At 38.3% G+C, this 25,032-nt stretch overlaps 4 protein-coding genes and 2 long non-coding RNA genes across 6 annotated transcripts; all 6 read left to right on the forward strand.

Moving 5' to 3' along the window:
• Positions 1–448: 448 nt before the first annotated feature.
• On the forward strand, positions 449–1,875 carry LOC149958662 (uncharacterized). The gene is made up of 4 exons (XM_090164995.1): positions 449–522; positions 605–981; positions 1,043–1,455; positions 1,525–1,875. Exons 2-4 carry the CDS (start codon positions 631–633, stop codon positions 1,772–1,774), a joined length of 1,014 nt encoding a protein of 337 aa, XP_090021121.1. The 5' UTR covers positions 449–522; positions 605–630; the 3' UTR covers positions 1,775–1,875.
• A 122-nt stretch (positions 1,876–1,997) lies between these two features.
• LOC149958663 (uncharacterized) lies at positions 1,998–2,574 on the forward strand. The gene is made up of 3 exons (XM_090167235.1): positions 1,998–2,124; positions 2,185–2,330; positions 2,393–2,574. Exons 1-3 carry the CDS (start codon positions 2,114–2,116, stop codon positions 2,572–2,574), a joined length of 339 nt encoding a protein of 112 aa, XP_090023361.1. The 5' UTR covers positions 1,998–2,113.
• Positions 2,575–6,861: 4,287 nt separating this feature from the next.
• Positions 6,862–8,244, forward strand: LOC149958664 (uncharacterized). The gene is made up of 4 exons (XR_016478553.1): positions 6,862–6,950; positions 7,021–7,109; positions 7,201–7,545; positions 7,609–8,244. It is a non-coding gene; the product is annotated as an uncharacterized LOC149958664 (long non-coding RNA).
• A 502-nt stretch (positions 8,245–8,746) lies between these two features.
• Positions 8,747–9,576, forward strand: LOC149958665 (uncharacterized). The gene is made up of 3 exons (XR_016478326.1): positions 8,747–8,956; positions 9,031–9,142; positions 9,214–9,576. It is a non-coding gene; the product is annotated as an uncharacterized LOC149958665 (long non-coding RNA).
• Positions 9,577–17,659: 8,083 nt separating this feature from the next.
• Positions 17,660–22,380, forward strand: LOC149958666 (uncharacterized). The gene is made up of 3 exons (XM_090167236.1): positions 17,660–21,138; positions 21,203–22,247; positions 22,297–22,380. Exons 1-3 carry the CDS (start codon positions 17,660–17,662, stop codon positions 22,378–22,380), a joined length of 4,608 nt encoding a protein of 1,535 aa, XP_090023362.1.
• A 141-nt stretch (positions 22,381–22,521) lies between these two features.
• LOC149958667 (uncharacterized) lies at positions 22,522–23,073 on the forward strand. Its single transcript, XM_090167237.1, has one exon. It carries the CDS (start codon positions 22,522–22,524, stop codon positions 23,071–23,073), a length of 552 nt encoding a protein of 183 aa, XP_090023363.1.
• Positions 23,074–25,032: the final 1,959 nt, after the last annotated feature.

The following is a 25,032-nucleotide window of genomic DNA, read 5'->3' on the forward strand; positions in this document are numbered from 1 at the left end:
GCAGTCTGTTTTGTGAATTGCCATGGGCGCCCGCAAGGGGGCAAACGCCCCCCCGCCCCACGTACCTTTTATGAGCTATAAATGCACTAATTAAGGTATGAAGTTCCTTCCCCCCCCCTTTTGACTTGCCGCCCCTTTGAAAACTTTCTGCGGGTGCCCCTGAGAATAGCTCTCAGTAAACCTTTTCATGTGAAGAATAGGAAGTGTCACACTTATGTAACAATAGCTATAGTTAATTATTGAAGATAGAGAGCACGCCAATAAAGTATTAAAAAGATTAAGATCATGACCATAGATGTATTATTTATTTATTGCAATGATCTGCAACAAAAATAAAATAATAATAATAATAACAAATTTTAAAGGTTACATTTAAGAAAGACGTACTTTGCCGCAATACACGCTTATATCTCTGGCGTCCCCCAAAACGGGTGAAAAGGGGGGAAAAACGGCGCTTGGTGCGCTGACGTCAAAAAAGGGAATTCCTCTCTCTATCAGGCTCCGTCACAGCGATCGTCTACGGTACTTCCGCGCTTTAGCCTTTTAGGGCCTTACTTTGAGTTAACTCTTGCCTAATTTTTATTGTTATTTTTTAATATTCTAGTACTTAAATTAAATAAAGTATAGACTATGGTGGTTTACTGCAGTGCGTACGGTTGTAATTCGGCTTATAGCAAGGGAAAGAATAGTTTTTTCAAGTTTCCTCTGGATAACTCATCGCTATTAAAAATATGGGTGTCTAAAGTAAAAAGAAAGAACTTTAAACCCACGAAGTACTCGAGATTATGTCAAAAACATTTCGAAACTAGTTGTTTTGAAACAAATACAAACGCTGAATTTCTTCAAAGTCTTGGTGTTGAAAGCACTTTTTGGCCTAAACGGATGTTAGTTAAAGGAGCAATTCCGACTATCTTTGCATACCAAAAAGAAAAGGAAACCAAACGTCCAAGGAGTCTTATATCAAAAAGGCAAAAGAAACTAGTAAGAATTATCCAGGGTTATATTATTTTAAAAGATTTAAAAACATGGTTCAATAATTTAGGAAATAGAAAACATTCTGGGTGAGGCTGAGACCGAGGCTAAGACAATTGGAGTGGTGTCAAATGCAGAGATGTCAGTTGAGGAAGTTTTAACTTTGAACCCTACTCCAAATCCTATATCAATCCAGACTGATATGCAAGATGCTTTTACTATGATGGATCTACAGCTCAAATCCAGAAAAGTACAAACGGTTAAGATTAATAAGCATTTCCGTTCAAAAAGTACACAAACTATCGAGAAAAGTCAATCTGAAAACAAGCTACCTATGCCAGAGGAATTGAAGCCCTCTTGCAGTTGTCAATCTAAGGATTATGCTGATTCTAGTACTCAATACTACTCAAGTGATATTAAAAATGAAGATTGCAACCCAGATGACCTTAATACCTCATTTTACGAACCCTCTTCGGAATCAGAGTAATGGAAAATATTTTTATATCTCCTTTCATTTAATTGTGTCTTAAATAATGCTTTATTTAAAAACAGGAGTGATTCTGACTTTGATATTGAGGAAGAGTTACCCGAAGGTCCGGCTGGAGGAAAAAAGTTCATAGTGTTTATGAGTAACCTCATGCAACTCTTCACATTCTGTCGACACTGCTTTGGGGCCACTGCTGCGAAAATTAAATATATTAAGGGGTCAATGGTGTGCATCGAATCTCTTTGTGTGAATGGACACTCTCAATGCTGGTATAGTCAACCTCTCGATGGAAAACAGACTGGATCCAAAGTATAACCAACCATCTGTATTTCTGCGCTGCGAGTAACACTAAAGAGGAGAAACGAGATAAATGGCTCAGTCTTCCAAATCACATTTCAAATTTACATAAAAATCACCCAGGGAGCTCGTTTAAAAAATGTTTGCATGGACTTTTGGATAAAAAAAACAAAGAAAAAAAACTTGGTAAGACAGGGAACCTTGGCTCACCTTCAAGTTGAAAAAATTGTCGAAGCGAAAAGGCTATTGAAAGACGTTGAATTAACTTCCGGATATGGAGGGACAAGTTCGCTTGAGGGGTACCACGCTACTTTGTTGTCCAATGCCCCTAAAAATACACATTTTTTTTACGAAGGAATGCAATCAAGGTCAGTATTAAATTTTGATATGTATTATAAATCGATTTACTATTCACTTCATTTAAATAGGCTAGCTTTATCCGCTCTCCATCACAATGAAAATTGTCAAAAAGATATAAAGAAATTTGGTGATGTAGACCAGTGTACGTATCGATTCTCCAAAGCCAAAAAAGGGAAACCTACTTTGGTATTTCGAAAGGAGGATTGTACGTATGGTGAGATTATTAAATTTATTTGTGATATTTTGAGAAAAAAAATTAAAATATTTTAATTTTAGGTTATGTCGAAACGCTATACCAAAAGGTTCTAGAAATGAGAAAGATTTATCCCACTTACGAAGAAGCTAATAAGTCTTTGGGAAAAGATATTGTACCACCTCCCCTTTCATATTCATATGATCACCCACCGAAAGAAGAATTACTTACAAAATTTACAAGTAGATTTTGCCAAAAAAAGTAGTTTAATGATTCTTTAACAGTCTGACTGATTAAAAAATTCTAATTTTATTTTAAATTTGTAAAAAGTTTTAAAAATGACAACCCTTGTAAATTATTTTAAAAATGAGACCAGTTTATTAAACTCCTGGAGCATTTACTTTTTCATGACAAATATAACTGAACCTTTTCTAAAGAATTTGACTATATCTCAATCACTAAAATTTAAACATGTAGATATCCTTGGTAAGTGTCATCTGGTGAGGGAAATCTTGCACGAATGCGAGAGATAACACATGATGGAATCACTACTCTCAATCGCTCACCCAGATTTTTGTAAATCATGCCAACAAATTGCCTGTAGGCTGTATATCTGAATCGTCTAAAAACAAAAATAATAATGAAATAATTTTTATAATATAATAATGAAAACCAAACTTATACATTGACAAATTATTTGTCAATGGTTATACATACGCATTTGGATCATTGTTAGGTAACCCAAGCCTTCTTATAAAGTTCCGGGCATATAATCGGTACGCTGTGTTTAAAACATAAATGTTTAGGCACACTGCCTCAAATCCAGGGTGTAGAGTAATGCACGAGACTTCTTAAATTTTATTTCTAACTTCTCTCTGCTCTACACAGCACGTACACTCATCCTCCGTTGCCATAACTTTACAATTTGTACATCTACACCTAATTGGCATTCATTTAAAATTAATCACATGGTTGAAACCAATTAAATAATTGAATAATTGAAAATAAATACACTCACCAGGTATTCACATCTGCATCTAAGCGGTGGCCATAATCATCTGATTCATCAGAATCATTTGATTCATTATAACTATAATTTTCCGATATATCAGACTCACTAGAACTACTACTATTTCTTTCTGGCTCAAATCTATATGGTTCTATTTGTTGCATCGCTAAAATGTAAAATTAAATCACTCGAAATTTAGGACTACCGACTACGAGGTTTAAATTGCCGCTTAGGCGCTTATGCAGTTTCCCGCCTGTGACGTCGGCCTTAATATAAACACGTGACCACTAGCGTTTTCCCGTTTTGGAGTGAATCGCGTCATCTGCTTAAATATCCACTTTCTAATGCGAATTAAAAATTAATTACGGTCACAAAATAATAAATGAACTGTTTTTAGGATATATTATACTGTAAGCTTCACGAAAAAATAGGTTTTTATTTTTATTAAATGTAACCTTTAAAATTTTAAATATTAGATGTGTGGGGTTAAATAAATATAAATATGTATACCTTTGTGGACCAAACGTGACTAAAAATATTGTGTTCAAAATGGAGGAGCAGTGAACCGTGATTTGAAAGGCTGAATGGCATCATTGTTGGTCGCAGAAATATACTTAAATACAATTTTAATTATCTTGACATATAAATTGAAAATTAATTAATTAATAATATAAATAATGCCCCTTCAAGGCCGCACCTATAACAATAAAAAATAATAAATGTCCCTTTAAGACTGCACCTATAACAATAAACATTAATATATGACCCTTTAAGGCGGCACCTATAACAATAAAAAATAATATATGACCCTTTAAGGCGCCAGCAACCAGGGCCGTGCTTAGAGGTCTCGCGGCCCCGGGCGAAATGCATGGGCGAAACTGACAATTGTGAGTGTAGCGGCCCTCAGGTATATACATCCCTATTGGAACATTTTAGCGGCCCTGGGCGACCGCCCGGCTCGCCCCCCCCCCCCCCCCTTAAGCACGGCCCGGCCAGCAACAGGCCGGGGTAGGCCTGGGCCTACTTGAAATTTTGGTAAGGGCCTCCAAAATTTAATATCAGAAAATTCTGTAATTTGTTTGCGAAATAATTTATTTATTTATTAATTTTTCAATATTCAATGCGAGTGATTAGCTTAACGACACTGCTGTTTTTATTCCTTTCAAAGGTACGAGTCACTTTTCTGCGACTGTAGTTTATTTTTTAGTTTTAATTTTTCGCGAGCGCTACTATATCCAAATTGTATCTTTAATTTTATCTTTACAAATAAATGATTCTTAAACTTACTTTACTTACAATTGTTAGTGTACCTACGAACATTCATTTTCGTTAAGTTGTAGGTTTATTTTCGAAATAGGCGGGCTCAAAGTTCATGCGTACGCCTAGATATACATCTAGGGAGAGAGCGGTGATTCCCGGTGAATTTTAAATACTTCTATTTTGTACAACCTAGAGTAATATTTTATAGAAATTATATGACAATTAAAATTAAATTACTTACATTAATTGTTATATCGTAGAATTTTTAGTCACCGACGTCTTTCGTATGCATTGCCATTGAACTACTGAGCTGTCTTCGCTAACTGTTTCCCTAACGTTAAATATACGATTGCCTACCTTTTATATACGTAGATTCTCTAAAATATTTAGTTCATTAAGTCCATTTAATGCCAAAAATCCCACATATTTCGTTATTTGTTGAAATTGTTTCGTATTACAATTAGCGTTTGGCCATCATTTAACGATAGTAATCGGGTTTTTCAGTTTCAAAATACGCGGTAGATTAAACCAAGGCTTAAGACTGGGCAAGAGTCAGTGAGTCACCGCCTTAAAATTTTCGTCTACTTTAAAGCAAGGATAATAGCTATTATCCTTGTTTAAATATACATTGTGAACGAACCAATGGATGGAAAGTTATGAAACTAGCTTTTAAATAAACCTTGAAACTTATTTCAAGTCATATTTATAATACTCTGATGACAAAATTGGCGAAAAGTATTAATATCGTTCCGAATTACAACCTACTTTCCAAAATCTCATTTTGCTTTCTAATACGCGCGTTGACAACGCAAACTTTACCTAGACGAGCAGCTGTTCGATTATCTACATGGCGCGTTAAAATATTATTTTGGAATGTTATAAAGCAATAAACGATTTTTCAAGACGATTTTATATTACATTTAAGTTCATATAAACGGGAAAAATTGTCAGTGGAATATTTTTTATAGCATTTGGTAGGTTAATTAACGTGTAATTATCAATATGGTATGTCCTACCAGAAATATGGAAAATATGGTACGGTCTGTTACAATTATTGAAAAAGGCGTACCATATACTGTCTATGATGGCACACTGGTGAAATTATGGTACGTTTCAAATTCCTAGCTAGAATTATTGAATTATACTAAAATTTTGGTACGTCTGGCAACGCTGCGTAGGCTGGAACCAAGGTTCCTTTAAGTACAAACGGGGTTTCTTTTAAATTCATTTATTTTGGAAAAATGTTAATCACATATTTTTTCTAAAATCGATTTGTTAATTTACTTTAAATCATCGCTACATTTACATTAGCGTCAACGGGAATTGTAGTTCATTTTTAACCAAGTTACGCGCGAGCTCGCCCCTAGAGGCGCTGCGCGTCAATCGCTCCACGGCCAACTTCGATCACGCGTACCGCGCTTTAGCGGCCCCGTAAATCGCCTGAATTTACCGTGTATATATTTTCCCACCAGGGTTTCGCTACGTCCAAAATTTAACGTTAGTCAGATAGGAAAAATCCACAAAAAACAATTATTTTTAAATAAATTAAAAAAAACATTGAATTAAACCGAATGTAGGTTAATATCATAGACATAATAAAGAAATAGACACCTTACGCGGAGTTTGATTTGCCAAAAATATACGGGAGCGATAACTAGCAGACAACCGGTATATGTTCCGTATTCCTGTGGTACCACGTTTAAGCGACGCCTGTAATCTTTTAAGTACTCTGACGTGACTCGCGAATATTTTGGCTGTGAGAATTTAAAAAAAGGTTAATTTTTATTATAATTTTTAAATAAGTAAATTAATTATTTCAAAACCCAAATAAAAAGCAGCAGATGATCTTTTAATTAAAAACAAAAGAATTCTAATTGCGAAATGATATTTTGTCAAAGGCTTAAGTAACTCGTGTACTATCCGGTGTGTTGTGGTTATGGCTTGTTATGGGAATATTCTGAGATTCTAAATTGTAAAAGTGATCATTACAAATTAAATCATGATTTGAATGTGTCGCGATTTACAGCAATTGTCCATTGAGAGAGTTTTGTAGGTTTAGTTATAAAAAGATTTTAAATAAGAATGAATATTCATCGAAATAATATGATAGCAGAGAGTGTAAAGATTATGAGAGGCGTCTCTTCCTATTCCCGTAACGTTAAAATTTCGTACAAGATTTTGAGAGCGCGCGCCCATAGGAGAGGTAACGCTACTATCCGACCTCCGATCCGACACACGATGTCGCTACTGGAATTTTTTTTAATTTTGTAAACATCCGGAAAGTATTTTTCATCAGTCATGACTGTTAAACATAATTATGCTAATTTTAATTTAAAATTAATAAAATTCAATTCCATGAAAAATAAAGAAACGTAAGTACAAGAAAGCGGACTATTTATAATATTTTGATACTAAAAGAATTAATTTGTTTGATTAACCAAGGAAATTCATTGGAAATTTTATGAAATGGCCGAGGCTTAACGAGAACAGAGCGGTATAAATTAAAATAATACGAGGAAACATTGAAGTTGGTAAAATGAGATTAATGTTGTATTTTTAACAGTTTCCTATCTATCTTTTCTGGGTTTTCATGTATTCATGGTTGATATCTTGTTTTTTAAGGGAACTATGTATGCAGAATTCTATGAAAAAAGATATCATGTTTTGGTATGCAGTTGCACATGGAGAATCTTCATTAGCTTTAAAATATTTCTTGTCAATTCTTTGAATGATGAATCTCTCCAAACGTCCTTTAATATTTGTCATGTGCGATAAAAGTTTAAAACTGGTGTCAAATACTTCATTTGTCTCCATTACAAATTTGAAGAAACTATCAGTTGGTACGATGAGGCTGCCGAAAGAAGAATTCTTTGCTGTTTTGAAAGCTTTAAAGTAAAAGAGCAGATTTGTTGGGTCAACAATTGGATTGTCTTTTTTGAGTTGACTTATGCAAGAAGAGCATTGAAGGTTTGAGTAGCAGCGGTGAATTAGATATCCTGAAATGTAACTAAGAACATTTTGTTTTAGCAGGTTTGGACTTTCAATAGAATTACAAAATTCTAAGTCTTCATCGGAACATTGCCCCTGGCTTTGCGAGACTACAAGATTTTCAAAATTGGAGAAATCTTCATCCGGTTCTGGAGCTGCAGTTTTAAAAGTGTCAATGTTTAAAATCATCAATGCAATTAGAATCCGGTGGTTTCAAGAGATTATTCACAGAGGTAGCCCGGTATGCAGCTCGAAATTGTTGTGGATTCGGATGATCACGGTTGCCTTTTGTCTTATAGATCCAAGAAAATTATCTACAAAAGCTTGGCTAATCCTGTCCGTTAATAAAAACTTAAAACCAAAATTATCCTTTAGATCTTCCCAGAGGAGTAGCAAGGCTTGAATTGAAATTACCATTTTCTGAAATTTCCAATGGTGTAGAGTCTTTAAAACTGAAAATTGTTGGCACAGCGGATGGTGTGAGCCTATTTTTAGTTCTAATATTCATGAAACTGGCATCAATGAAATGATTCGCGCAAATTCTATGGTTAACGTGTAAATATTCCGTAGATTTATTTGTAAGCCCATCATTATTTACATTTTTCAGCCACAAAATAGAACTAAAATTTATATTAAGTTAATATGCCAATAAGCCTATCTAATGAAAATGCGAATTTACCAGTCTTTTTCCTTTGGAAACTTAAAAAAATATAAACAAGGATTTCTTGTTTTCGATATTTTACAATTTTAAAACGGAACAATATACCCCAGACATACTAAATTATTTAAAAACCTTGTAAAACTAGCATTAAAAATCTGGAAAGTTTTTGCGTCTCTTTTAAACCTAACATCGAAACGCACGCGCTGTGAGAACCATAGACATAATAAAGAAATAGACACCTTACGCGGAGTTTGATTTGCCAAAAATATACGGGAGCGATAACTAGCAGACAACCGGTATTTGTTCCGTATTCCTGTGGTACCACGTTTAAGCGACGCCTGTCGATTAGGCGAGAAAATACAAAATCATCACGTGATACGTCACACATGTTCGTGTTTGTTATCTTTTAGGTACTCTGACGTGATTCGCGAATATTTTGGCTGTGAGAATTTAAAATAAGGTAAATTTTTATTATAATTTTTAAATAAGTCAATTAATTCTTTCAAAACCCAAATAAAAAGCAGCAGATTATCTTATAGTTAAAAACAAAAAATTCTATTTGCGAAATGATATTTTGTCAAAGGCTTAAGTAACTATCCGGTTTGTTGTGGAACTTGTGGTTATGGCTTGTTATGGGAATATTCTGAGATTCTAAATTGTAAACAAAAGTAAATGGAATTTTGATGAAAAGGATGATTCTACCTTGAATTAAGAATGATTCTACTAAAGGTATGTAGCTATTGTTCTTGAAATGAAATTACCTTTGACAATTTAAGTCTGATGGCTTGACCCTTCATTTCTAGATTTTTGTCCTTCTCTAATTTGTGGAGTCTGAGCTTGCAATATAAATTAATAACTTTCTTAATGATGATGTTCGATTCCAACTTCAGGATCAAACATGTTCATGGTGATCTGGTAAGATGTCCATGCCAACAATATTTCATAATACAGCAAGTTCTAGTTCTTAGACTACATTTCTTTTATAGATAGAGGAATATCTCTTCATAACAACTAAACAAAATTGGCTAAAAACCAAGGAGATCTTACTCAAATTATAATAACATAATTAAACCTACACGAAATGATCCTTGGTCAAAATTTAACGGTGAGAAGTTAGCATCACCGGTTTTTTCTATTTCATTTTCAACTGGATGTAATTTCTTTAAATTAAATAAAAAAATTATTTTGACTATTTTTACTTGTTTTAATTCTATGGAAACCAAACCAGAGTTGGAATGGCTTTTGGTGTGACCCACCTTTTGTCATTTACAATTTGTATATCCCGTTTTAAAAAGTGATCATTACAAATTAAATCATGATTTGAATGTGTCGCGATTTACAGCAATTGTCCATTGAGAAAGTATTATAGGTTTCGTTATAAAAAGATTTTAAATAAGAATGAATATTCATCGAAATAATATGATAATTTAATCCTACTTATGGAATGAAACCTTTTCCGGTATTGTTTTACTTGTTATTGCAATGCGTAAAAACACTGAAATTAACCTTTTTTTACCAAATAAAAACCAGATTTTTAGTAGAAAACACTTTTTCTATAACTTTTTAATAAAAAAATCACCAAAACAAATTATGAAACATGTTAGCTAACATAAAAGTACTACCCGTTTATCAAATTCACCCCTAAAGTTTTTGCGTCTGATTTTAAACCGGATAAATATTCCTAAGCGTTAGGTACTACATGGCCTAGGCCAAGCGCTCACTACTCCTCGTAACGTCTCTGTCATGGCTTCCACGAGCCTTTGCTTCGTAACGGAGACAATTCCTTGTGGAAGGCAGGACAGATACGAAACAGAGAGCCAGTGGGCGCCTAGTCCAAAGCGCCACTTAAGTTTAGTGGCGCTTTATAAGTAGGAATAAACTATCATATTATTTCAATGAATATTCATTCTTATTTAAAAATCTTTTTATAACTATAGGCAGGATCGAACATCATCATTCAGAAAATTATTAATTTATATTGCAAGCTCAGACTCCACAAATTAGCGAAGGACAAAAATCTAGAAATGAAGGGTCAAGCCATCAGACTTAAATTGTCAAAGCTAATTTTTTTTCAAGGACAATAGCTACATACCTTTAGTAGAATCATCCTTTTCATCGAAATTCCATTTACTTTTGTTTACAATTTAGAATCTCAGAATATTCCCATAACAAACCATAACCACAAGTTCCACAACAAACCGGATAGTTACTTAAGCCTTTGACAAAATATCATTTCGCAAATATAATTTTTTGTTTTTAATTATAAGATCATCTGCTGCTTTTTATTTGGGTTTTGAAAGAATTAATTGACTTATTTAAAAATTATAAAAAAAATTTACCTTATTTTAAATTTTCACAGCCAAAATATTCGCGAATCACGTCAGAGTACCTAAAAGATTACAAACACGAACATCTGTGACGTGTCACGTGATGATTTTGTATTTTCTCACCTAATCGACAGGCGTCGCTTAAACGTGGTACCACAGGAATACGGAACAAATACTGGTTGTCTGCTCGTTATCGCTCCCGTATTTAACCCCCGTAGAATCTTGGGTCTATTTCTTTATTATGTCTATGGTGAGAACGGCGCCACTGGTGGCGCCATCGCTCTTACGGTAGTAGTGGACATTATTGGGAAAAAAAAGTTAGTACGCTTTTTTGAAAGAGAGACGCCTCTCATAATCTTTACACTCTCTGATGATAGTTTAATCCTACTTATAAAGCGCCACTAAACTTAAGTGGCGCTTTAGACTAGGCGCCCACTGGCTCTCTGTTTCGTATCCGTCCTGCCTTCCACTAGGCAATGTCTCCGTTACGAAGCAAAGGCTTGTGGAAGCTAGGACGGAGACGTTACGAGGAGCAGTGAGCGCTTGGCCTAGGCGCCTACGTAGTACCTAACGCTTAAGAATATTTATCCGGTTTAAAATCAGACGCAAAAACTTTAGGGGTGAATTTGATAAACGGGTAGTACTTTTATGTTAGCTAACATGTGTTAATCAAATATTTTATCTAAAAACGATTTGTTAAATTACTTTAAATCATCGCTACATTTACATTAGCGATTTAGCGTCAACGGGAATTGTAGTTTATTTTTAACCAAGTTACACGTGAGCTCGCCCCTAGAGGCGCTGCGCCTCAATCGCTCGTACTTTAAAGCGATTTCGCGCAAGCGCATCGAGTAATCAATGGAGAGAAGAGGAGAACTAGCAGAGACGACAAGAAGTTTCAAGTCTCAAATGTAACCTCTCGGTGGCCGTGTGCGTAAAACTTTTGTCTGTCGCGCGGAGAGGCCGGAGATCGAATCCCAGTGAAGCCAGTTTAAAACAAGTTGGCAAGCCAAAATATACCTCTCCTCGGAAGAATTGTCCCTAGTGGTATTAATTTCTCGAGATAACCCTTAAAGATATATCTCCGCAATTTAGAGTTATTTGTTAAAAATATTAACCCATTTCTATCCCGCCCGGTATAAAATTTTTATTATAATTAAAATAATTGAGACGAAACGACCAATTTTAATTTATTCAGAATATCATAAGTTAAGTAGTTACAACAGTAAGTTAGACGTACTATAACAATGCACAATTGAATTAAACCCTTTTACAGAACAAGTTTATCAGTTAAATATAATACGAAGCAAATTTTAATGAAAGAAATATCTACAGAGGCTTTTTGGAATTACTCGCTTACGAAATACTTGCCGCATCTTTAACGCTCATTTTATTTCAACACTCGCCATTGATGAAGATACCGTAGATATCTGGTAGTGGACGACTCGTTCACTTCCTGTTGACGTTGTGACGCATACCACATGAAAAAGACCAATGCCGTCCAATTTCCAATATCATATAATGACTCGCACACCCAAGAAATCATTGACTGCGTTAGAAATCGTAGATATCCAAATATCCACACCAAATGTATTTACAAGAAGCAAAAACCTTACCATCAACAAAGCACAGAGAGCCACTTGACAAACCGCCAGCTCTTAAAGCAATTAACGTTAAATTATCTCCTTTGAATTAACAGAACTATATATAGGTCGTTAAGAAAGTGGACCACCCACAGGGTCTACCCTTTAACCCTCTAATCTCGGCTGACTGCGCTAAAACAAGATTTAACCTTTAAAAAATACCAGATTAGGCCTTCATAAATTCATTAATAAAAAAAGACTTTATTACCTATTATGCTTACGATGCCTGTCTTAATTTCAGTGAATCTAAGCAGCTATCGGTGGTTCTGTGGTAGAGCGCTCGACTGCCAAGCCGAATGGTCTGGGTTCGAAACCTGGGTGGCGCATTTGTTTTTAATCAATAGAGAAACGCTAAATTAGAATTTCTTCGATGCAATAATTTCAATTTCAATTCTATTTCAATTAAACCAAAATTTCGTACTCTATTAAATACGCTTCCGATAAAGCTGAAGGTCTAATTTTCAATAAGGCGTAACAAGTGTCGGTGGTTCTGTGGTAGAACGTCCGCCTGTCAATCAGGAGGTCTCGGGTTCAAATCCCGCCCGATGCGATCGCAAATTGATACTAAGACGAATACCGTGTACAACTGGTGGAAACCCTGCCATTGGACGTTGAGAGGTAGCATTACACTCAGCACTCGGTCCGTCCCAAAGTCATTAAGAAGAAGAAGAAGTTGGAGAGAAAACGCCCATATAAACACAACAGACTCAACATGCACAACCATCAGAACTAAAACACAACAAATTCAACACTCACAACCTACGCATAAACATTACAAAAACGTAATACACCAAACCGTCACGACGGTGAGCGAAAAAACACCATCCAAACCAAACCGCAAATGCATCCGTTAACGCTCACCGTCACACGGTGGTTTTGCCAACCCTTTGAGAAACTGCGTACGCAGTGATTACACTTTGCACCGAAAATGCGAACGCGTTCGCAGTCCTGACAGACAGACAGACCCACCCACAGACCCACCCACAGACCCACCCACAGACCCACCCACAGACAGACACGGTCGTTGTATAACCCCTCCTAGGGGACTTTGTCCCCTCGGAGAGGTAAAAAATATAAAAAGTAGGAGGCCACCAACGGTCAATATATAAGAATTAAACGACAAAACTGGTAAAAAAGACCGTATATTTAATAAAAATAAATCGCAGTACTTCGGCAAAATATGCCTTCAAGGCGGTACAAGATTTGAAAGAAGACTAAGATTTGAAAAATAATAATAATAATATTAAAAAAAATATATATTTATTCGACGCTTGCGCCATCTCTCATGCTTTCTACATTTCGGTCTAAATTAGCGAAACGAATGTTCATTCCCGATGGGTGTACAGTCTTGAAATGAGAAATAAATCGATTTTCTTCCGCGACCCTACTAGTACCTTGGAGGAATAAAACAAGTATACTTGTTTTATTCCTCCAAGCTAGTACGATCGCAATTGAGTGATTTCAGGACGAGGATCGAGAGGTTGTGTGCATCGTGAACGTTGAAATGGCGCGTAACGTGATTCTTGTACGGTTTGATTTGGATATCACGCAAATGTTCTCGGAAGCGGTCCGCCAGGCGGCGACCAGTTTCCCCAATGTAGACTAGCCGGCAAACTTCGCACCGCAAGGCGTAAATGACGTTGGAAGTCGTACAAGTGTAGGAGCCGTTGATAGCATAATTGGACCCGCGCGTTGTAAATATCGAGTCGGAATTTACGTGGGCGCAAGTATTGCAGTGTCGGCGGCCGCATTGAGAGGTGCCCGTGGGAGCTCTTGGCGTTACAATTGGCTCCAAGTTTCTACTTAAACGCGCAAGTTCGTGTAGGCCTACGTTCTCTTGGGGAGAAATTGAAATTTCCATCATGATATTTATATTATTTATTTATATTATACTACTATATCCGAGTGAAATAAAATTATCCTCGAACGAAAACTGTCTCCAACTACATAGCTAGCGCGACGACTAATCTCCATAGATTATAGTAATGAAAATTAAAGTCACCCAAGACCATAATAATAGTTCAACATTGGGTATTTAGATATTTGGGCAAATTGAAAATAAACAAACCATTGTAAAAATGAAACGGAATTTAAAAGTCAATCGGATCCAAAATTATAAGTGTGCGTGTTTATGGCCAGGAGTAACAAATAAGTGTGACACTTACTTATCGAAGCCGTGTATGGCCAGAAGTACCAAATAAGTGTGACACTTACTTATCGAAACCGTGTATTGCCAGAAGTAACTAATAAGTGTGACACTTACTTATCGAAGCCGTGTATGGCCAGAAATAACTAATAAGTGTGACACTTACTTAACGGAGCCGTGTATGGCCAACGCTATTCACGTGCGATTGGAGGTATAACTTTGAAACTGGATGTAGTTATTAGGATGGGCATCGCGGATATTTTACCAGACTTAATTGTAATTTAACCAAGGCTTAGCTTGTTTTGGTCTAATTTTAACGCTATTCGGGTGCGATTTGAGATATAACTTTGAAACTGGATGTAGTTATTAGGATGGGCATTGAGGATATTTTACCAGACTTAATTTTAATTTAACCAAGGCTTAGCTTGTTTTGGTCTAATTTTAAAGCTATTCGCGTGTGATTTGAGGAATAACTTTGAAACTGGATGTAGTTATTAGGATGGGCATTGCGGATATTTTACCAGACTTAATTGTAATTTAACCAAGGCTTAGCTTGTTTTGGTCTAATTTTAAAGCTATTCGCGTGTGATTTGAGGAATAACTTTGAAACTGGATGTAGTTATTAGGATGGGCATTGCGGATATTTTACCAGACTTAATGTTAATTTAACCAAGGCTTAGCTTGTTTTGGTCTAATTTTAAAGCTATTCGCGTGTGATTTGAGGAATAACTTTGAAACTGGATGTAGCTATTAGGATGGGCATTGCGGATATTTTACCAGACTTAATTTTAATTTAACCAAGGCTTAGTTTGTTTTGGTCTAATTTTAACGCTATTCGCGTGCGATTTGAGGTATAACTTTGAAACTGGATGTAGTTATTAGGATGGGCATTGTGGATATTTTACCAGACTTATTTTAATTTAACCAAGGCTTAGCTTGTTTTGGTCTAATTTTAACGCTATTCGCGTGCGATTTGAGATATAACTTTGAAACTGGATGTAGTTATTAGGATGGGCATTGCGGATATTTTACCAGACTTAATTTTAATTTAACCAAGGCTTAGCTTGTTTTGGTCTAATTTTAACGCTATTCGCGTGCGATTTGAGATATAACTTTGAAACTGGATGTAGTTATTAGGATGGGCATTGCGGATATTTTACCAGACTTAATTTTAATTTAACCAAGGCTTAGCTTGTTTTGGTCTAATTGACGGCTTTTAAAATTCATTTTGCGCGTGAAAATACCTCTACATGTTATGGTCAAAAAAGCACGCAAAGAAGGCTGTGTGCCCAAGACATGTACCTGTAGTGTCGCGCGCTAAAACGTCATTTCAAAATCCGTCAATTTTAAAGCTATTCGCGTGTGATTTGAGGAATAACTTTGAAACTGGATGTAGTTATTAGGATGGACATTGCGGATATTTTACCAGACTTAATTTTAATTTAACCAAGGCTTAGCTTGTTTTGGTCTAATTTTAAAGCTATTCGCGTGTGATTTGAGGAATAACTTTGAAACTGGATGTAGTTATTAGGATGGGCATTGCGGATATTTTACCAGACTTAATTGTAATTTAACCAAGGCTTAGCTTGTTTTGGTCTAATTTTAAAGCTATTCGCGTGTGATTTGAGGAATAACTTTGAAACTGGATGTAGTTATTAGGATGGGCATTGCGGATATTTTACCAGACTTAATTTTAATTTAACCAAGGCTTAGCTTGTTTTGGTCTAATTTTAAAGCTATTCGCGTGTGATTTGAGGAATAACTTTGAAACTGGATGTAGTTATTAGGATGGGCATTGCGGATATTTTACCAGACTTAATTTTAATATAACCAAGGCTTAGCTTGTTTTGGTCTAATTTTAACGCTATTCGCGTGCGATTTGAATTATAACTTTGAAACTGGATGTAGTTATTAGGATGGGCATTGCGGATATTTTACCAGACTTAATTTTAATTTAACCAAGGCTTAGCTTGTTTTGGTCTAATTGACGGCTTTTAAAATTCATTTTGCGCGTGAAAATACCTCTACATGTTATGGTCAAAAAAGCACGCAAAGAAGGCTGTGTGCCCAAGACATGTACCTGTAGTGTCGCGCGCTAAAACGTCATTTCAAAATCCGTCAATTTTAAAGCTATTCGCGTGTGATTTGAGGAATAACTTTGAAACTGGATGTAGTTATTAGGATGGACATTGCGGATATTTTACCAGACTTAATTTTAATTTAACCAAGGCTTAGCTTGTTTTGGTCTAATTTTAAAGCTATTCGCGTGTGATTTGAGGAATAACTTTGAAACTGGATGTAGTTATTAGGATGGGCATTGCGGATATTTTACCAGACTTAATTGTAATTTAACCAAGGCTTAGCTTGTTTTGGTCTAATTTTAAAGCTATTCGCGTGTGATTTGAGGAATAACTTTGAAACTGGATGTAGTTATTAGGATGGGCATTGCGGATATTTTACCAGACTTAATGTTAACTTAACCAAGGCTTAGCTTGTTTTGGTCTAATTTTAAAGCTATTCGCGTGTGATTTGAGGAATAACTTTGAAACTGGATGTAGCTATTAGGATGGGCATTGCGGATATTTTACCAGACTTAATTTTAATTTAACCAAGGCTTAGTTTGTTTTGGTCTAATTTTAACGCTATTCGCGTGCGATTTGAGGTATAACTTTGAAACTGGATGTAGTTATTAGGATGGGCATTGTGGATATTTTACCAGACTTATTTTAATTTAACCAAGGCTTAGCTTGTTTTGGTCTAATTTTAACGCTATTCGCGTGCGATTTGAGGTATAACTTTGAAACTGGATGTAGTTATTAGGATGGGCATGTTGATATTTTTTTATCTAAAAGTAAATAAGCCGCGCGTACAATTGAAAGGAATCTAAAAATATATATTTTCTAAAAATATTAAAATCGAATTTATAAGTAAAAATTGTAAAAGATAAAAATCGGTATCGCAAAAAACATTATAATTTGTGTATATAAATCGTAGTCCGGTTATGAATATGTATCTTTTTCTTGAGTTCAGCCATGTAACGTTCTATAATTGTAAATAAATATTTGTTGATTTTATACTCCTGCTGTCGTCCCTTCAAGTGACTAGAATAGTGTATTAATTAAGTGAGTTAGTTAGCCCACAGTGACCTGTCCTTACGGAGGTGTTTCAGTCCGCCTCTACTACGTTAAACCCTTGCAAGCTCTCCCATCCTACGAGTTTTTTATTCGACATTTTTGTGCCGAAACCCGGGAACTGTGCTGAGCTGATCAATACACCGTTCAAGTTCCTACTAGCCATCGAGACGACAGTAGCAGAAATGACCAAGAAGCTAATCCGAAAACGTGGGGGTCTGAGAACACTGGCGACCAAGCTTCTTAACGCCATAGAACACGAATTGGAAAATCGTGACACAGACGTTGCCGTCCTACAAGACCTTCTAAAGCGTTTAACACCTAGAGAGGAAGAGATTCTGAAGCTAGACCAGGAGATTGAAGCAGCTTTAGAAGATGACGCTGAGTTCGAGGAAGAGTTTCAAGCCAACCAAACTTATTTGGACAGGATGCTCTCTGTCCGAGGTAAAGCCGAGCGAAAAATACTCGAGAAACAAGCAATTCATTTGAACAGTCACGTGAGAAGTCAAAGATCCGAGAAAGATGAGAGAGAGACACACGACAGCGATTCAGTTTCCGGTAACGATGAAGAGGATGCAATATCTACGAGCAGTGCTGTTTGTAACAGCACTCGCAGACAAACTGTACGATCACCCATGCTTGAGATACGGAAGTTTAGAGGAGACCCTTCAGATTGGCCTAGATTCTGGAGTCACTTTAAAAGCACTATTCACGATGCAGTACTTGACAGAACAGATAAGTTAAACTATTTATTATCCTACCTGGATGGAGATGCCGCTGCAGCCGTTGCTGGTATGCCTTTTAGCGCAGAATCCTACGGTATTACGGTGGAACTATTAGAACAGAGATTTGGCAATACATCTGCAATTATTGATGCTCGTATGAGAATGTTTTCTAAGCTAGTTCCCGTAAAAAGGTCAAGTGACGTTGTAGCGCTAAGGAAACTTTATGATTCTTGCGAGCTACAAATACGTAGTCTTGGGGCTTTGGGTTTATCAAGTTGTCAAGATTCCGGTTTATTGGGGCATATGATACTAGGCCTAATACCTGAAGATATAGCCCTTGCATATCACCGCCAAAATAATGCAAATGCTGTTCAAATAGATGATCTCTTGAGTTTCCTTCAAAGAGAAATATCTTGTAGAGAACGAACGTACGCCATCTCCAGATCTGACCAAGAAATCCGCCATCCAAGAGACAGCAACGTTGTACCGAAGCGATACTTACCATCAAAATTTTCAAGTGCAGCGGCCCTCAACACTAATGTCCAGAGCAAATCGGACAAGTCATGCCTTTTCTGCAACCAAAAAACGCACTGGTCAAGTTCCTGTACTAACCTTACCGTCAACGAGAGAAAGGAGATTGCGATCAAAAAGCGCTGTTGTGTCATATGCCTTCGAACCAATCACCAAGCCAAAGACTGCAGAGCTAAACGAAAATCCTGCAGGGTCTGCTCGAAGCGTCACAACACTGCACTTTGCGACTCCGGTTCTTCGAATGAAAACAAATCTGAGCACTCCGAATCCAAAGATGAAGTCGAAGATGTTACTATCGGAATCGTTCGGTCATCGACGAAAGACGTCAGAAGAAGGGGTGCTGTGTTACTACAGACCGCCGAAGCCATAGCAACGAATGACAAAGGCAACAAAATTGCTCGAGTTCGATGCCTTCTGGATACGGGAAGTCAACAGTCGTTTATTAAAGAAGATTTATCCAGACGTCTTCAACTTCCTGTTATACGACAAGAAACTATCAATGTCCATCCATTCGGCAGCAAGCGACCGATTCAAACGAAGCGTAACAGAGTCCACTTGGAGCTTCGTAACAAGCGAGACGGGGATCGCAAGGTCGTAATTGAAGCTCTGGAGACACCCGAAGTCTGTGGAGCAATTTTTATGGTCCCCGATGAAGAAGTCATTCGTCAAATGGAAGATAGAGGTTTACCTTTGGCCGATTTACCTGTAGAATTCGAGAGAGGTTCCGCTTCGAAGCTCGATGTCCTTATTGGCTCCGACCACTACTGGGAAATAGTATCTGGCAAAATTGAAAGACTTGAAGACTCGCTGGTCGCAATGGAGACCACGTTCGATTGGACGGTTCAAGGTCCCACAACTGTACCTCTAAGCAGCATTGGAATTAACAGCGTTGCCGTCATGACTACATGTGGTAATAGCCGAGAAGACGATTTATTATCAGATCAGCTGCGATGTTTTTGGGAGCTGGACGCCATCGGCATATGTGACGCCGGATTGCAAGGCCCAGAAGAAAGCAACCTCCGGAAGCAGTTCGAAGAGAATATCACGTTCCGAAATGGCCGATACGAGACTCCATTTCCTTGGAATACGAACAAACAAGAACTTGGCGACAACCATGCTGTAGCCCTTCGGAGAACTACTCTTTTACTTAATCGGCTAAAGACTAACCTACCACTGCTTGAAGAATATAATCAAATATTCAGAGATCAACTTGACCAAGGTATCATCGAGAAGGTAGACCTTAAGAAGGAAAGACAAGCAAAAACTGAATATTATCTACCACATCGAGCTGTTGTCAAGGAATCAAGTGATACCACGAAAATCCGAATCGTCTACGATGCGTCGTCGCATGCTAGCAAGAAACCATCGCTAAATGATTGCCTTGATACTGGCCCGAACATTAATCCCGAGTTATTGGACGTGTTGTTGAGGTTCCGAGAAAAAAGGGTGGCTTTTACGGGCGACCTGGAAAAAGCGTTTTTACAAATCTCTATTGTCAAGGAAGACCGAGATTCGTTACGATTTATTTGGACTGACGTGAGTAATTCCGATTCCTCAAAAACTGACATTTTATGTACTTATAGAATCACTCGAGTACCATTTGGAGTTAAGTCGAGTCCGTTTATATTGGCTGCCATAATACGATTCCACGTCCGCAAATACGAAGCTGAATTTCCAGATGTCTGCCAGCTCATTAATGATTCACTGTACGTCGATGACCTCGTAGCTGGAGCGGATACCGTCAAGCAATCTCACACCATGTGTTCAGACGTAATTAAAATATTTCAAGAAGCAAACATGACGATGAGGAAGTGGAAGACGAATTCCTCGGAGCTAAGGAGCCTACTGCTATCCGAAGCAGGACCTACCTCTAAACACAACGAAGGACCAATCGATTCAATTCCAGTCAAAGTCCTTGGTTTATTCTGGGATACCACAAACGACTACTTGATTTATGATTACAGTTCGCTACTGAAATTCATTATCGGAAGAGATAATACGAAAAGAGGAGTCTTGACGGCCGTCGCTAAAATATTTGATCCGCTTGGTATGATTTCACCATTTGTAGTACGAGCTAAAATCTTATTTCAGCAACTATGGGAAAGAGGGATCTCATGGGATGAGGTCCTTCCGAAGGACTTGTCAAAACAATTTGATCAATGGTGTGAGGAGCTGGCAGACCTACGACTTATAAAGATTTCAAGGTTCTATTACCTAGAAGCTGGAGAAAATTCCATCGAGAACGTTCAGCTCCATTGCTTCGTAGATGAAAGTGAAAAAGCTTACTCAGCCGTTGCCTACCTGCGGTATCAAAATAACGCCGGAAAAACTGGAACAACGCTCGTCACCACGAAATCGAGAATAGCTCCTCTCAAAAAAACTTACACTCCCTCGACTCGAACTTATGGGTGCCGTGCTCGGAGCACGATTAGTTCAACACTTGATTAAAACTCTCTTTATTTCTCCTACCAGTATATTCTTATGGACTGATTCTACAATTACCTTACACTGGATTAAAGGATCGTCATCGCTTTGGAAGCCTTTCGTCTCGAACAGAGTCAGAGAAATTCAGTCGCTCACGAATCCTCAGTCGTGGTACCACTGCAAAGGAAAAGAAAATCCGGCCGATTTACCCACAAGGGGCAAATCGCTCAAGGAGTTATCCACGTCGGATTTCTGGTGGCATGGTCCGCATTGGTTGATCGGCGACCTCAAAGCACAACTATCCGTCCCAAACGTCGACGAGCACAACGATCAGCTCAATTCCAAACCACTGCACGACGAGATAAGGTCCAAATCCCGAGACGTCATTCAAGTCCTTAACGGAGTCGAATCTTTAAGCGAGCCCTTACTCGATCTAGATAGATATAGTCGTTTAATCAGAGTCTACAGAACGACTGCTTGGATGTTGCGTTTCATTGGGAATTCACATAGGCCCGGGACCAAAAATCTGTCACTAGAACTTACAGCCGAAGAAATTGCCAATGCCGAAAAATACTGGATACTGAGAGTCCAATCCGAAGAATATCAGCAAGAATTAGAGTCCTTATCCAATAAAGAATCGTTCCCGAAGACGTCGAAGATTCTCACTCTGAACCCAATCCTTGACGAAGATAGAATCTTACGAGTTGGAGGGAGACTGGACCACGCCAACGTATCTTACAACGAACGACATCCTATAATATTACCAACCACGCATCGTTTCGTAGAACTAATTATACAATTTCATCACGACAGACTTCAACATGCCGGAGTCAACGAAACTATTGTGGACATCCGTGAGAGATTCTGGATTCCGAGGGTCAGACAGGTCGTAAAGAAAGAAATCAATCGATGTTATGGGTGTAAAAGATTTCGTGTAAAGGCATCGTTAGAGACTATGGCTTCCCTACCTCCAACTCGTATAACGCCGTCACTGCCTTTCGAGACAACTGGATTAGATTTTGCCGGTCCTCTGTATACCAAGAAGAAGGAGAAAGCCTATATAGCCTTGTTTACCTGCGCCACTACCCGTGCCGTACATTTGGAATTGGTTTCAAGTATGACAACTAACGATTTTCTATTAGCATTTCGAAGATTCATTGCCCGACGCGGTATGGTTCGAAAAATCATATCAGACAACGCCAAGACGTTTAAAAGGGCGAATATAGATCTGAAGGAAATCTATGACACTGCGAAGAATCCAGAGATCCAAAAGTATGCTGCAAATCACCAAATAATCTGGAGTTTTATTGCTGACAGAGCCCCCGTGGTGGGGGGGTTTCTGGGAACGTTTAGTACGGAGTGTCAAGATGTCGCCGAAGAAGGTTCTTGGACAAGCACTCTTGTCCCACGAAGAGCTCGAAACGCTGTTAGCCGAAGTAGAAGCCACCATCAACTCCCGACCTATCTCTTTCATATATCAAGACGTTGGAGAACCAGTACCAATGACGCCATCGCATTTTTTACTTGGAGAAAGAACCACTGCTTTGCCATCCAGATCATTTCCTGTCAACATAGACCATTCAGCTACTAGAGAGCAACTAACTAAACGGCTGAAGTATCGACAATCCCTTATCGAGCGGTTCTGGTATCGATGGAAGACTGAATACCTTCTCGAACTACGTTCAGCACATCATCGACCGCCAACAAACCCGACTCCACCCCTCAAACCAGACGATGTGGTACTTATCGAAGAGCGCAAAATGCCCCGACTCAGCTGGAAAATGGCCGTGGTGAAAGAAGTTCATGCCAGTCGTGATGGAAAAATCAGATCCTGCCTTCTACGCCTATCTGACGGAACTACGCTACGTCGTCCAATTCAGTTACTGTACCACTTGGAACTGTCTGACCAGAATTGTTGAACTACAATGTTCAACGGCGGGGAGTAATGTTGATATTTTTTTATCTAAAAGTAAATAAGCCGCGCGTACAATTGAAAGGAATCTAAAAATATATATTTTCTAAAAATATTAAAATCGAATTTATAAGTAAAAATTGTAAAAGATAAAAATCGGTATCGCAAAAAACATTATAATTTGTGTATATAAATCGTAGTCCGGTTATGAATATGTATCTTTTTCTTGAGTTCAGCCATGTAACGTTCTATAATTGTAAATAAATATTTGTTGATTTTATACTCCTGCTGTCGTCCCTTCAAGTGACTAGAATAGTGTATTAATTGAGTTAGTTAGCCCACAGTGACCTGTCCTTACGGAGGTGTTTCAGTCCGCCTCTACTACGTTAAACCCTTGCAAGCTCTCCCATCCTACGAGTTTTTTATTCGACAGGGCATTGCGGATATTTTACCGGCTTTAAGTGCTATACAGGGTGGAAGCCCCAGCCGTGGTCCAGCCTCGGTACTTCTCCTAGTACACCAGAGTGCTGCGGTTGGAACACTTCTACAGGCGCTGGAAGGCCAAAAATAAACCAATGGAAGAATTTTTAGCCTCTGTCGTGGTCCAGCCTCGGTACTTTTCTTATTCTAAAAATAGACCATGGGGAATTAGAAGCGCATCTTCCAAATGCTTTTTCGGGTGATTTCATAAAGATGCGCTTCTAATTATCACATTTTTCTATTTGTGGAATACCATCGCCTGTAGAAGTGTTCGACCCGCAGCACTCTGATGTACTAGGAGAAGTACCGAGGCTGGACCACGGCTGAGGCTTCCACCCTGTATAGTCTATGCCTATAAGTTTGATGGAAGTGGCCATTCCTCCGCTAAGTTCTAAGCCAGACCTAGTAGACCTTAGCTCTCCCGGGACGCGTTGCTCCCCATGGCGGTATTAGAGCACCGCTTCCTTCCTGGCAGGCTCCCTTTCGTTCTCCGGTCACGGTGTGCAAGGACTGGCGGCTTTACCGGTGGCCGGGATCCGGCTCTTGTAACCTGTAACTGTAAGGGCAATGGCGCACTGGGTAATGTTAGTCGTTATCAAATGGTTCTATCTCCACCTCTTCGTTCAGTTAGGGGCCCGGAAACTTGTTTTTGGCTTAGGCTAACGGAGAGGGTCCACGCTACATTTGGTGCTTGGGGGGCGGAGGGTCTCCGTATGAGGCAATGTCACCCTGTTTCCCGGCCTTTTGGAGTCACACCGGGATCTCCAGTGCAAGATGTGCCGGGTTACGTGGGTTGCAGTGTGCCCTTCGTTTCCCTTTAGGAGCTATTTCTGAAGAGCTCGGCTCTCTACCAACGTAGCTAGAGGTGCTGGAGCATCCATTGTCTCTCCCACAGCTGTGTGAGAAGTGGAAGCTGGTCTCCCCATCGCTGCGCCTTTGGCCGGGATGAGTGGCTCGAGTCGAGGGTGAGATTGTCAGTAGGGTTCTGCTATACCCATGGCTGTTTTGTCACCTCTCCGGGCTTGTGGACGCTGGCGTAGGGCAGACATGATGAGACCACCGGTGTAGGAGGCCTTTTGTTTCGCTTGGAGCACCGGGATATCAATTTCTGACCACATGTCCCTTTCCTTCTCAATTTTGAAAAATTTGTTTCGCGGAAGGCAGATCGAAACTGTAATTCTAGCGGTACTATTCCCAATTCAGTGTCTCCATACCTCCAAGCAGGGCTGGATATAAGGCACTAGTCACGGCATTTGACTACTAAAATAAATGCTCTGACTAGTAAAATTAATCGATATCTGGGTGCTCAGTAGTCAAATTGTCTAGTGAAAAATTGACCTAAATATTCATAAATAATGGCGAATATGGCGTATCAGAAGTTCATCATTCATCAATCCCATTATATTAAAAAACAATCACAAAACGCTTGTAGTTCTTGCAGAAAATCAAAAGTTCAGAGAGTCCACTGCACCTATACAAGTTCTGC

Source organism: Leiobunum rupestre, chromosome 2 (assembly GCF_980474605.1).
Source record: "Leiobunum rupestre chromosome 2, qqLeiRupe1.1.hap1, whole genome shotgun sequence".
NCBI classification, from domain to species: domain Eukaryota; kingdom Metazoa; phylum Arthropoda; class Arachnida; order Opiliones; family Sclerosomatidae; genus Leiobunum; species Leiobunum rupestre.

Bases quoted from the DNA above. Each gene is read 5' to 3' on its own strand.
- LOC149958662 (XM_090164995.1), top strand. From the start codon at position 631: ATGGTGGTTTACTGCAGTGCGTACGGTTGTAATTCGGCTTATAGCAAG. The intron at 982-1,042 runs GTAAGAATTATC...TCAATAATTTAG, and splicing joins CAAAAAGGCAAAAGAAACTA to GAAATAGAAAACATTCTGGG. The intron at 1,456-1,524 runs GTAATGGAAAAT...ATTTAAAAACAG, and splicing joins GAACCCTCTTCGGAATCAGA to GAGTGATTCTGACTTTGATA.
- LOC149958663 (XM_090167235.1), top strand. The intron at 2,331-2,392 runs GTGAGATTATTA...TTTTAATTTTAG, and splicing joins AAAGGAGGATTGTACGTATG to GTTATGTCGAAACGCTATAC.
- LOC149958666 (XM_090167236.1), top strand. From the start codon at position 17,660: ATGACCAAGAAGCTAATCCGAAAACGTGGGGGTCTGAGAACACTGGCG. The intron at 21,139-21,202 runs GTGCCGTGCTCG...TTCTCCTACCAG, and splicing joins CCCTCGACTCGAACTTATGG to TATATTCTTATGGACTGATT. The intron at 22,248-22,296 runs GTACATTTGGAA...ATTTTCTATTAG, and splicing joins CCTGCGCCACTACCCGTGCC to CATTTCGAAGATTCATTGCC.
- LOC149958667 (XM_090167237.1), top strand. From the start codon at position 22,522: ATGTCGCCGAAGAAGGTTCTTGGACAAGCACTCTTGTCCCACGAAGAG.